Consider the following 13694-nt stretch of genomic DNA (forward strand, 5'->3'; position numbering starts at 1 on the left):
GACATATGCAACATCGATAATATGAAATGTATGATATTAAATAATTTATCTGTCGCTTTGTGTGGCATTTGTATATATGGCAAAAGAGTGATACTTTCTTAGTGATAATATATTGTAAAGCACAAAAAGTAATACAATCTCACAACATATGAAATGTCATCATTATCATTATCGATAAAATTTACGACTAAACTCACAACAGAAAGAGAAAAAAAAAACATATTTAAAAGAGAACTTTGAAAGCATAATTATTTTCTGCCAACTTTTGGTAAAAACCAAAATGTATGAAAATGTTCCTTCGAGAATGATTATCACTTAATGATATATAATTATATATTATATAATTATATATGTATGTGTGTATTAAATTTTGCAATATGCACGAAAACTGTTTCCATAAAAAGCCATTCATTAAAACATTTCTTTTAAATTGCAAGTGGATATTCTTACATAAATCACATTAAAAATTATTTTTAATAGATTTAAAATATTTGGAAAATTTCAAGAGAGAGAGAGAAAGAATCCTAATATGAAATTGTGTCGAAATCATAAGCTTTGAATAGGAAACGATTAAAATTTAAGAATCAGAGAGTGGGCATTTTGCATGCTCAAACAAAATATGTCAATGACTTCTATGGATTAAATTGTTTTTGATATTGAAATTGTGTAAAATATGAGATCCAAGAAGATTTCGATCATATTCGTCTGCTTCGTATAAAAATATCGATTAATTATAGTCTTATTAATAAAATCCATTAATTAAACTTAAAACTTTTATAAATAATATATTTTTGTCACATTTTATTAGCATGTACATTTTTTTTGTAGTTATTAATTATGGATAATACAAAATATATATAATTTATATCTATTATATTTAATAATTTATTGATCGATATTATTATACGGAATAAATATATATATATATATATATATATATATATATATATATATATATACACAGAACAAATAAATATAGTTTGCATATTTAGAGAATTTCTTGTCGAATGTGTATATACAAAATGTCAAAAGTTATTGATACTACACTGCTTAAATCATTTGTAGTTGTGTCTGTTATTATATTAGGCAATATACATTTATGATGGATTAGTGTATTGGCTGAGCAAGATATGAATACGCGTTTCTTACATGATTCTTTGCAAGTGTATATCACACGTTTGCAATTTTGAAATAGCACATTTTCAGGAGCAAAGATGTGCATTAAATTTTGCTTTGAAATTAACAAGAAAACTATGGAAATTCTTAAGAAATGCTTAAATAAACATTTAAGTAAAATTTGATGAACACTTCACATTTGATGAACTCGAAAATCTATCTCGTTATTTCAAAATCGCGGACGACACGTATGACACATGTGAAAATGTACGTAATAAAAAAACGTATATCATATCCATGGCAAGTTAATGGATGTATATTGATGCATCATAGATGAATACTATCTTTCCTAGCGGCAGATGCTGATACTACAAGTCATGCAGTATCTGGAACTTTTAGAATCTCTCTCTTCGTTTATTATTTATCTTGAAGATATATAAATTTTTCCATTTCTTATTATTTTATATTATCACATCATATTTGCATTTTATTTCTTCCTCTTATCTCACTTTTACAACAATCGCCCTTCAATTCTACATTTATACTTCCTTGTTTCGAATATTACATGTATATTAATCTAAATATAACAAAGTGTATAGGATTTAATGCCGTATATATAAAAATGAGCCTATATATCTGTACATAACGATACGCGTAAAAAGACCTATTACTCAGGTTTAAATAAATAGATAAAGTCTATATCCAGATCTTTCATCGAGAGAAGCATTCACACGTATGATAAGAGCGATGCAAACGGCGTTCGTATATATTTTATAGATAATAAACAAATACCTCCTTCCGTTTATCCGACTATGGCAATGTATAGTTGTATTAATGATTGCTTCCTCTCACAAGTATACATATATAATCGAGATCAATGATTCAGAATTTCGTTTTTGAGATATATGCATAAAAATAAAAACATAGATATATTATAGCCCTACAGCGTGCGTCAATACATCGAAATTCCAAAATAATTCTTACAGAAATAATTGTAGCCGGATAAAAAATGACACGGATATAAAGTCACAGCTCCAGTCATAATAATTTATCTATATAATATTTAACATACGTGTTATATACTATATGCATTATTTTCTCAATATAGAGCAACAAAACAATTACAACATTACAGATTATAATGTACTCCGACACAAATATTCATCGAATGTGCGAAATAAACTGTGCGATATTTTCGTTTAAAAAATATATGTAATTTTTATATAGCACATTATCTTCATATTTTCCATTAATTTCTTTGAAACAAGTGCGATTAATATTAATCGGAATGAAATTACAAAACAAAATGTCATGCAAATTGCACGATAATTATATAGTTATATAATTAAATTAGTATATAATTATATACTATATACTATATAATTATATACTATATAATTATATACTAATTTAGCAATTTTTTTTAATTTCTAAACTTAAATTAAACATGATTAATGTTGATTCTAAACATGATTAATGTTGATTCAATCATGATATAACGTTAAAAAACATGTTACGTTTTTGCAGCTTTTTTTTATAATTATCTTTTTATAATAGATGTTTTCAATATTATTTTTTGTTATGTCATCCTATATTTCCTCGAATTAACGTATTTATCAATGCTTTAATGGAATTTTATCAATTCTTTAGTGGAATTTTTCATAAAGAAAAGTGCATAGAGAAATTCAAAATGAATAGTTTTAACTATTTTTTTATGGCATCTTGTGCGAATGCGACTAGAGATTATGACGGGTGAATAATAAAATTTTAAATTCCAAAAAAAAAATTTCCGACCTTTCTGACATTTGAGTCATTTCAAATTATATTGGAAATTGAAAATAACAAAGATGCATATCAATTAAATGTAACTTTTTCCACCCGAGAAGCGTACCTGACAACGATGGGATTTTATGAATCATTCTTTGCCGTTGAACTCTCCACCTTTAGCGAGAGAAAAAATAAAGACCGCAACGTATCATTAAATCCGAAGGCGCATAATTTTTCAATAACAGGTACGAAGGTGAAGGCGCGAATCAATGACGAGATTTTGTGGAATAAATCGGTACCATTTCTACCCTTCCACTCGCGGCTGTGCGACGTATATAAAGTCGAGTGACGGGAATATATCCGTACACAATTACATCTGATTGCGAATAATACGCCTTAGGTGAGCAGGTTTATTATATAACAATTGCGACGTGATGTTCTCTTAAAAATTGAACGTAATCACTCACGAACGAATCAATTGTCAATTTTTAAATTTTCGAATTTTTATTGCAAAAAATAGTAAAATATATACATTTGAATATATATAATACATCTATCACATATATTTTACTATTTTTTGTAATAAAAATTTTCTGTTAGCACAAAATAAGATGTCACATACATGAATCAAAGGAAAAAAGATTATTTTATTTTTAGTTCAATATTATTGTATAGAAGAAAGTTTAGCTCTACTTCTTTAAAATGATCTCGTATTTGAAAAATTACATTTTTGAGTTGATTTTTTCCGCATAATTACGTTCAATATAAATATGCGATTATCTGATACGCCTTCGAGCGATTTCTTTCGATTTATTGTACATCATGTTATGCATTACGTTTTATGAATTAATATAATTGCTACGTATGATTTTCGAAGACGCGCCGATCAAACTCGAAATAAAATTCGGTTTTTTTTATTGAAAAGTCAATACATTTCATTGACATTCATCAAATGTTTCGAAGAAGAATGTATAATAAGTGCTAATTTTAACTTTTTTAAAAATTACTTTTTTCTCTAATTTTAATTAATTTCTCTTTTAATTTACTCAGAAACAAACATTATGATAAGCTAAAATATATGTAGCTGATATGTGATATATGTTTGTCTATTTGTCTATTAGTTATTAATATTTTACAAGATATTGTTTTATATATTTCTTCCGATCTAAGATATGTGCGTGTATGTGTATAAATTTTTTCAAATATTCCGGTGATCACAACTGTGATACAACAATAGTTCTTCAAACTTTTGTCGAATAAACATTTTATTAGACACGTGTCTAATTAAATTTTTTTGCAGCCATGAAACTTGCACTGGTGTGTCTATTTGCTATTAGCACTGTCGTTTGTGTGTATGGACGGCCAGAAGAACATTATACCACCAAATTTGACAATATAGATGTAGACCAAATCTTAAGCAATGACCGATTATTGAAGCGATACGTAGATTGCTTGTTGGAAAGGCCCAATGTCAAATGTCCCTCTGAAGCTCTTGAATTAAAGAGTAAGTACTATGCGTATATTAAACATGACAAAGAATTGCAATTATAAATAGTGCACCTAGATAAGAATATCTATTAAATTAAATTATTAAATTATATTAATTTATTTTCAATATACACATCTTTCAATATTTTCAATATATGGTCCAAATTTTCAAATTAATTACACATAAAAATAAAAAATTTTTTGTTATCTATTTTTTCATTAGATAATGTAGAGAAAATGAGAATATATCTCGAAATGTGTTAAATTTTAATAATATTTTAAAAATTTATTTTATCTAAAATATATATATATATATATATATATATATATATATATAATAAATTTGATATTGACATCTAACAATGAGTTAAAATCTATTTACTTTGCTATTTTGCAATAAAAGACCTTGTGCAATAAAAGACCTGTTTCTTAGAGAAATAGAGAGCTTTGTAACGTAAGGCATGTGAGTAAATGATATGTTAATAAATTCTATTTGCGAGGTATGTGGAAATCTATGTTGTGGAATACATGTTTCCTCAACATGACTTTAATCGATTGATAAATAATACAAGTCTTAAAATTCAAGTATAAAAATTCAATTCATTAAAAAATATATTTTTAATAATTTAAACTAATATATCTTTAGAGATTACTCGATCAACATACAATGCGATGAAAATTAATTTCGACGTTATCAAATCGACGTTAATACCAATTATAATTTTAATATTGTTAACTCCATAATTATTTAATTGCAGAAGTTTTATCCGAAGCAATGGCAACTCACTGTGCCAAGTGCTCGGATCGACAGAAAGAAATTGCAAAAAAGGCGTTAGACTTCTTAATAATAAACAAAAAAGATATGTGGAACGATCTGAAGTCTAAGTACGATCCAGAAGAGAAATACGCGAAACAGTATGAAGAAGATGCCTTGAAGAAAGAAAATTAACTTTAATCAGAAATCAACGAGAAAAGAAATGGGAAAAATATATATCTATAATATATGTGCAACGCTAATGTAATGCTAATTGCTTTATCGTCCTTCTAGCCGCAACTCGACCCAATTGATATGTAACATACGTATTTGCCACATGCAAATAAAATATTAGTCATAATATAGATGCGTCATACATGATATATTCTATGTGTTACTATACTAATCGTACACAGAATCCTCTTTGTGTTCTTCACATTTGGATTTTGATTGCGTATCTTTACACATGTGGAAGAGACTTTAATATAAAAACAAACAATTGTCATCCAGCGGAAGATTTCCACCTGAGACAAAAAACTTTCCGACAAATGCTAATTCCATTGCAAGATCAGAAAAACAGTTGCAAATTAACTTTTTATTACTGCTAAATCATTGTATCCTTGATCAAGCACATTATATGATTATTTTACTGATATATATTGTTAAAAAGTTTAAAAGTAGTTGTGCATCTATTAAAAAATTGCATAAATCAACATTTGTCGAAAGAAATTTTTGCCTCAGAATCTTTCGCTCGATAACACATTTTATTTTTACTTTAAAATCTTTTCCATGTATATAAAGTAGTAAGAGTATCTATTTAATCTCGAAATTCAACAATAACTTAATATAATAATAGAAATACTTTTGAAAGGCACAATTTATTTACAAAGAAAGTATTCGAGTACCATATCAAAGGCATTTGTGAACAACAACAATCTATTAATATTGCATTATCGGAACGTCTGTCTCATCATCTGTCGTTTCATCGATGTCAGCACAAGCATAGCACAGTTCGCCGACATCTTTCCAGCACTCGGAGCAATGAACGAAAAAGCACCCCGGTGTTGTACATCTGCGGAATTGCGGACCTTTCCTCGGTTCTGCTTCACCGCAGACGAGACACTTAAGACGTGCCCGAGCGAATAATGCCAACCAACCGCAAAGCATTGGCCAACGCTGCCTCACAGCTATCCATAAATCCATATCGTATTCTAGCCGACGAGTCCTAACCAGAGCTCTGATTTTGGCTCGCATAAATCTGGCATCATCGAAGACAGATTTGATATATATATATATATATATATATATATATATATATATATGTATTAAAAAATGTATTCTTAAATACTTTTTCTTTGTAAAAGATTTTGGACTATTCGATCGGTATCGAATTTTATTCCGAAATTTTATACCGATTTCGTTGCTCGAAATAATCAAAGAAAAACTCGCAGCTATTCCAGTTGAGTTTACTCTGAATCTCAACTTGAGCGACACTTGATGTTATATTTTTACCTGGCGTGTCCAAGTCTGCGCCTCAGGCTTTCATTGTAAAGGTACAGCACGCGTCTCTTCTCTCGCTTTCTATAAAAGAACGAGCAGATCACGCGTCGCAGTCGCTGAGTGTAAGCGGCAGTAAACAGCAACAGCCAAACACCGAAATAAATCGAATAGATCTTGAGGATCATGCGATCTGGCACTTTGCTAGGTTTCGGTAAACACGCGCTATTGGACACCACAGTTTTTACTCGTCTCTTTACGTTGAATCCACGAATGATACTACGTATCAAAGAGGCTATCACTCCGATTCCGCGAACCTCCAAAACCATGTCATGATGACCCGCCTAGAAGCAATTAAAATTGAAGTTTAAATTAAGAAGAATAAATTATATTATGTAACGCATTAGAAGAGAGGATAGGAACGCATAGGAAGAGAGAATCTAGTATGTTAATCTTATGTCATTTTGCATATGTTATTGTATATGTTTAAAGACTCCTAATCTTATCTTATAGTCAATATAGTCGTATTGAATTATCGAAAGAGAAAACCCATATAAATTTTTTATACTACATATTGAAATATTTTAATTAAAATTCTTTCACATAAGATTTGCAGGTAAAAGATAAACAATACACTTGTAGGATTTGTGATAAACATTCTTCGAAAAAAATATCTAGATCGAATTTGAAAAATCTGTTGAAAACGACAAGAATAATTAAATAGTACACTGTAAACCGAAAACCTGAGTATATTCCATATGAGCATGTCTCCTGATCAAATCGAGCACCTCGAAAAAGAGTCTATCGAGTAATATAAACGTTGTCACACTGATCATCTCGAGTATCAACTTTACTGTTTGACCAGTTAAATGCACCCGCTCGATTTTACTCGGTCGCAGGCTATACGGATCCACGAACTTCGATCTTTCAATCTTCTTCAAGGGAAGCAAAGTCAAGCTGTCGCGAGCCTTCCGTCTTGCATCGATTTTCCGAAAGTACGAAGTCACATATACGTTGTCATGTTCAATGTCGTTGAGATATTTATCGTGATAAGTTTGAGCATTCACGATGATTCTCAAGAAAACGAAGGACAGGCATCTGGATGATTACGTGAAATATATTTTGTTCCTATATAAAAGAATATTGCAGAACACAATTTTGTATCTAAATAAACAATTGTATAATTTCATTTAAAAAAGAGATAAATATTTACGAAAATTTTACACAACACAGATCATCTTAACATATATTGTAAAAAATCTATTCGTTGGTAACATGCTAGAATTGCACCGCTTTCTCTTATATTTATTAAGATATACATTATCAATATAATTTAAAAATCAGTGAATTTTAACGTCTTAAACTCTCAAACTTCAACAAAAGAGTGTTGATAATTTTATATAAATATTATTCAAGAATATGAATGTCAAAGTCAAGATAATCCGTATTGTGTAAGTTTTTGTAAAGAATTATCAAAACGAGCAACCTTCGTTAAACCAGGCAAGGTTATTTTCTACATTTACTTGAAAAAGAATTGCAATTACAGATTCGAATTTAAATTCATCTTGCCATAATTTGCCGTACCTCTTGATAATCATCATCACTGACTTCAAAATTTTCCTGCGCGAATTGAATTCGTGCATTATTGCCTGGGAAGCATCTGTGGCGTCATGAAGATCAAGGATCACCGGCATTTTCTTTATTCTATATTGCAATTTTGCCACCTTGAGGCTTTTGCTGAATGTATCTTTGGCTCCTTCGCAAAAAGACAATAATATTTCACGAAAATATCACAGAAAAAAATGCCACAATGCATTATGTAATTTTTAAATTCTTATCACGCAAATCAATGCACGACCAAATGACATTTATTCACTTTTTAAAGCAACGTAACCCTCGCCGATGCCGGAATCTACTTTTCCCTCGGGATTACAGATGTTGGAGCCACCGAGTGCTTGCACCAAGTTGCACACGAACGTGAGTTTCATTGGCCAGCATAGCAGCCAGGCCGCAAAGACCGTCACTGTATCATAACACTTGTCATAAGCGTCACTGAACATATCTCTAAAAAAACCGCAAAATCATTAATTTCAATTGTTGAAATTAATAAAAGGTAGAAATATAAAATCGGAAAAAAAATGTTTAATTCGAATCAATAAAGCAATGTTTACAATTTAAGGAACTTAATAAGGATAAATTTAATATTTCCGCTGCGGAAAATTATTATGAAGAATTGAATAGGCACACGCCTTGTAATTCAATATTATTTTTTATTATCTTGAAAATTGCGCAATCGATTAAAAGAATTTATTCTACGAATGTATTTTTCCTTTAATCGATTTTCATGAATCATCAGATCGCTAATAATTCTGTAATTGATATCATTAATATTATTTATTAAATATAAGATTGTCAAAAAATTCTTTAACATTTAACTTTAAATACACTCGAAGCCTTTTCGAATAAAGATTGTCTCGTGTTATTTAAATTAATCCTGTGCATGAGAGAGAAGAGAAAGAATGCCTTGCCTGCATCGCTCGGCACCGCGGCTAAGCTGCTCTTCGCAACGCGTCTCGATCTTCTTCTTGTACTTCGCCTCGTAAACATCCGCTTCAGACTTTGCCTTCGCAATCTCTTTCTCATGTTTCTCCTCGATCTCGTCGCTTCGCTTCGTATCGTCCTGAAGCTCGTCCAAATAATCGTTCTCCTCTTTCAACCTCTTCATCTCCTCTTCGCCTTCGATTTCCTCGACTATCGGACTCATCAAATCTCTCACTGAAGATAAAGTATCTTTCAATTCGCTCGCATCCGCTTGCATGGCGAGCACAGCCTAAGTATCGTTGGACGCGTAATTATTTTTGCGCAGAATTGTTATTTGCATATAAGCAATCGTATTTTTTTTTAAATAAAAAAATTGCGTTTATTATATTATATTATTTTAATGAGTGTTTATATTTACCTGTTGGAAAGGCTTAAACATGAGATCAAAGCGCGTTTGGGTGAGATTATACGTTAACTGCGTCGTACAAGCAAAAGTTCTCATCACTTCTTTACCGTTGTACATTAAATTGAATATCGGTCCAGCAATTATATATCCTAAGACGAGGGCTCTCAAAACATTACGTCCGGATCGACCGAGGAAAGTTGGGATTGTCAAAAAACAAATACACCTCACCTATTCAACACAACAATTTTGATGTCGATCATTCTTTTACACCAACGTCAAAATTTATTATTAAACATTTTATGTGTATTTTCATATGTTTAATTAAAAATATTAACGTCTTGTATGACGTATTTTATACATGCGAATGCAATTGACAGATTTTTTTCAAATTAATTTGCTCGGCAGAAATAAATCGAAAGATTAAACATTATTTAAGAAAATCATATATAAACTGCTTATTATTTATCATATCAATATTAATGAAGACTACATGAAATCAATAAACTTTATGTAAAATTCACTACCCAATGATAAAAATACACAATGTATGATTGATAGTAACATAAGTAAATTTTTGAAAGAAAATATTCGTATAATAAGAAAGAATCATTATTATTATCTGTGTCTCGATAAAATCAAAGTAAAATGATATCAAAAAATATCTCCACAAGGGATGTAAAATCGAATGAAGTAAGAAAAAGAGATTACCTGTATCGATGATGCACATCCTATCGATAACATTACGACGAGGATGGCTCCCAGAGAGATGCTGATATACGGGTCAAATTGTAGATCGACGATTATGGCCTCATATAACACGACAGCTGCAAGAAATCCGAAGAGAAACCCGATGAAGGCCCTTGCTTTTCGATGAGTGCCGATCGGATCGTAGCAAATGTGAAACAGGGTCGGGCATTTTTTCAGATAATATTTCAGAAAACCCCTTCGTGTTCCCTCGATCAGACGGCCGCAGCGATTAATCCGGTCCAAGCCAGACATTTTCTCTCTTTTTGCGAAATTGAAAATCCTCGCTGATAAGCTACTTTGTGGCGGATTATGAAATGCGAAACTTTCAAGTTGATATCTGAAATGAGACAAATGTCGAATGTAATGTAAAGTCGATTTTAATTGCGAATTTTCTAAACCCATAATATTGGTTAAGATACATATATTAGAAATGTATATTCTTCAATTATAATTAAATAATACAATTAATCGTTTTAATTCGATAATTCCCACTAAGTCAATTTTTATCAAAATATAGTGGAAAGGAAAAGTTTAAAATATTTATAAGTTAAACGAAAATTAATAAATTTTATTCACGAGCGATTGATAGTGTAATTGAAAAAATATATAATGATTTATTATTGTCGAGATTGAGATCATAATAACGATTATATAAGATTTCTACATTTAGATATGATTCGTATGACAAAACACGATGTAGCAATACTAATAGTTTATGACAAGGACGAAATGCATTGGCGAAGAATTTAAATTTACAAATTAAAGAAATCTTTTTACGGAAATAGATAATGAGAGGCTGAAACAATCATATTCTTTACACAAATTGCTTGTCTAAAAGTCGAGGTGACATAATGCATCGCCTTGAATACTTGAAAAAAAGGTGAAGTACAAGAATTCTTTCCACGTAGGCATCAATTCCTTGCTTGCTATGCAGTTATGTACATATTTTTCTTGTTACTTGACACGAATACAATTCAACAGGATTAATCTTTTACGTTTATTACATTATATCAACATATATAATATTATTGAATACAATTATTATACATTTTATCGTCAAACGTCTCTTGATATTTGCAATAATTTATTTTAATTCTAGTAAAAATATTTTCTTATAAAATATGTGTTAAGTCTTTTTATATCAAATTTAACGATAATTGATCTAACAAATTTGCGATGCAAAAATTAAACTAATTATCTGCATTTTGATAACATATATAAAGTCTATAAAATATGATATATCAAATTTTTAATATTACACACCTACATACAATAACAATAATTTATTATGTAATAATTTGAACAATAATATTAAAACATTTATTAAAACAATTTTACTTTATATTAATAATCTATAATAAAAAAAAATTTTGTCTGAAGATGTCTACACTTAGAGTACAAAGGTCTATTACTCGACACAGGAAATGACTACGTTGTGCATATTTTTCTTGATAAATTATGGCAAGGATACATGAAGATGATTTCGTGCGACTAACGAACCGTGTCCAAGTCTTCCTTATAAGACTTTGGAACTAATGAGACTCCATGAGCAGTGAATCGAGAGCAACGCATCAATCTCGTTCGCTACGATGAAGCATCTAGTTGTCGCTCTTATCACCACCCTTTCGTTTTCCGTTGTTCTCGCAGAGGAGGTGCAGTATACTACGAAATACGACAATATAGATGTGGACGCGGTGATAAACAGCGAGAGGCTGTTGAATGGATACGTGGGTTGTCTGCTCGATCGAACTCCCTGCACCCCAGATGCGGCGGAACTCAAGAGTAAGTTTCACGCGAAGAGCATTTTTCTTTTAATCTTCTTTTACAGAAGACAATCTTCTGTAAAAATCTGATTCTATAATCGTTTAAATTGCGAAGAACGTAATATAATCGATACCTTTGCAATCTGGAAATAGAAATTCATATTAATTTTCATATTAATTTTTTTTCATTTCATATTATTAGAAATATGGATAAGATTATCTTAATATTTTTTAGATTATATTCTAGATTTTATTATAGTTGATAATAAAAAGTTTATAAATATATATTTTGTATGCATTAGAAAAACAATGTAAATAATTATTTTTTATTCTTTGCATCTCTCTCGTGAATTTAATAATTACGATTATATTAAATTAGAGAAATCTATTTAATATAGAGGAACTTAATTAATGTATTAAGAAAACTATTTCTTAATACATTATTAAAATAAAAAAGAAATTATTGAAAATATTAAAAAATAAAGAGAGAGAAAAAGAGAATTAAAAAGAAATAAAATGTATTAATTGCATTTACATAATATGTATTTCCTTAGAAAATCTACCGGATGCGTTAGAGCACGACTGCGCCGGATGCAGCGAGATGCAAAAAAACGCAGCCGACAAAATCTCTCATCATCTGATCGACAATAAGCCGGACGATTGGAGACTTTTGGAGGACAAGTATGATCCTACCGGGGCATATCGACGACGTTACTTGGAGAACAAATCTCAAGAAGGGGGCAGATTGGATTGAAATTGTTCTTTGCTTTGTAATCCAGCCAGCATATGTATTCAAAAGACGTTCTAGCATCCTGAAGATCTTCCTTCGTATGTTAAACACACCTTCGGAATTCTTTTGGATATGCAAGCTGTCTAGAAAGAATCATGATCTTTAATTTTATGTCGACTACGGCTATCCTTTGGAGTTGATTGCTTATCGTAATCCTTGTCACACAGCTGTTTCACTTTACATAACAAGATCTTTCGCGTATTATCCTCCTTCAACATGGAAGTTTCCGTGCAAAAATAAAGTCATTAAAATGATCCAGTTTTTATATAGGTAACATTTTTGCAACGCATACAAGTTTATTATATATAGATGGATAAATACGTTTTTACTCTTTTATTTATGTGCTATTATATAATATTCAATTTAAAAACAAAGTAATATTTTATAATACTTCATAAATAATGAAGAGATTTTTTACAAATCTTTGTCTCCAAGTCATTATATTAAAATCACCAATGCATGTGTATAAATAATTTATTAGAATGTATTATTATTTCGATATTGACAATATATGGGCAAGGATTCGCCAATATGTTTTATGCGGAAATTATTTAATTTATAAAAATATCGTAGTATTAGGATATCACAAACGAAAAAATGACGCTTATTAGTGATGATGATTATTATTAGTAACGCATAATATTAAATAATTTTTTATAATTAATTTGCTGTAATTCTGCACGTATAGAAAAATAGATAAAAAGTACTAATTTAGTTCATGTATCATAAGAAGAAAAAGATTCTTCGAATATTGGATACACATATAGTGGTAAATAAAAAAAAATAAAAAAGAAAAAATAGATGTTTATCAAGTATATAAATTAG

At 29.8% G+C, this 13694-nt stretch overlaps 3 protein-coding genes across 3 annotated transcripts; 2 read left to right on the top strand and 1 right to left on the bottom strand.

The window, feature by feature from the left end:
• The first annotated feature begins 3143 nt into the window (after window positions 1-3143).
• Window positions 3144-5490, top strand: LOC105250910 (ejaculatory bulb-specific protein 3-like). The gene is made up of 3 exons (XM_011257278.2): window positions 3144-3283; window positions 4184-4387; window positions 5130-5490. Exons 2-3 carry the CDS (start codon window positions 4186-4188, stop codon window positions 5318-5320), a joined length of 393 nt encoding a protein of 130 aa, XP_011255580.1. The 5' UTR covers window positions 3144-3283; window positions 4184-4185; the 3' UTR covers window positions 5321-5490.
• Window positions 5397-11166, bottom strand: LOC105250959 (E3 ubiquitin-protein ligase DCST1). The gene is made up of 9 exons (XM_025408606.1): window positions 11135-11166; window positions 10278-10653; window positions 9582-9797; window positions 9151-9452; window positions 8499-8686; window positions 8207-8378; window positions 7366-7720; window positions 6638-6966; window positions 5397-6383 (listed from the first exon to the last, which is right to left on the bottom strand). The coding sequence occupies exons 1-9, from the start codon at window positions 11164-11166 to the stop codon at window positions 6065-6067; spliced, it is 2289 nt and encodes a 762-aa protein (XP_025264391.1). The 3' UTR covers window positions 5397-6064.
• Window positions 11167-11848: 682 nt separating this feature from the next.
• LOC105250909 (ejaculatory bulb-specific protein 3) lies at window positions 11849-13123 on the top strand. The gene is made up of 2 exons (XM_011257277.3): window positions 11849-12098; window positions 12634-13123. The coding sequence occupies exons 1-2, from the start codon at window positions 11906-11908 to the stop codon at window positions 12831-12833; spliced, it is 393 nt and encodes a 130-aa protein (XP_011255579.1). The 5' UTR covers window positions 11849-11905; the 3' UTR covers window positions 12834-13123.
• Window positions 13124-13694: the final 571 nt, after the last annotated feature.

Source organism: Camponotus floridanus, unplaced genomic scaffold, assembly GCF_003227725.1.
Source record: "Camponotus floridanus strain SB8 unplaced genomic scaffold, Cflo_v7.5 scaffold22, whole genome shotgun sequence".
Lineage (NCBI taxonomy): Eukaryota > Metazoa > Arthropoda > Insecta > Hymenoptera > Formicidae > Camponotus > Camponotus floridanus.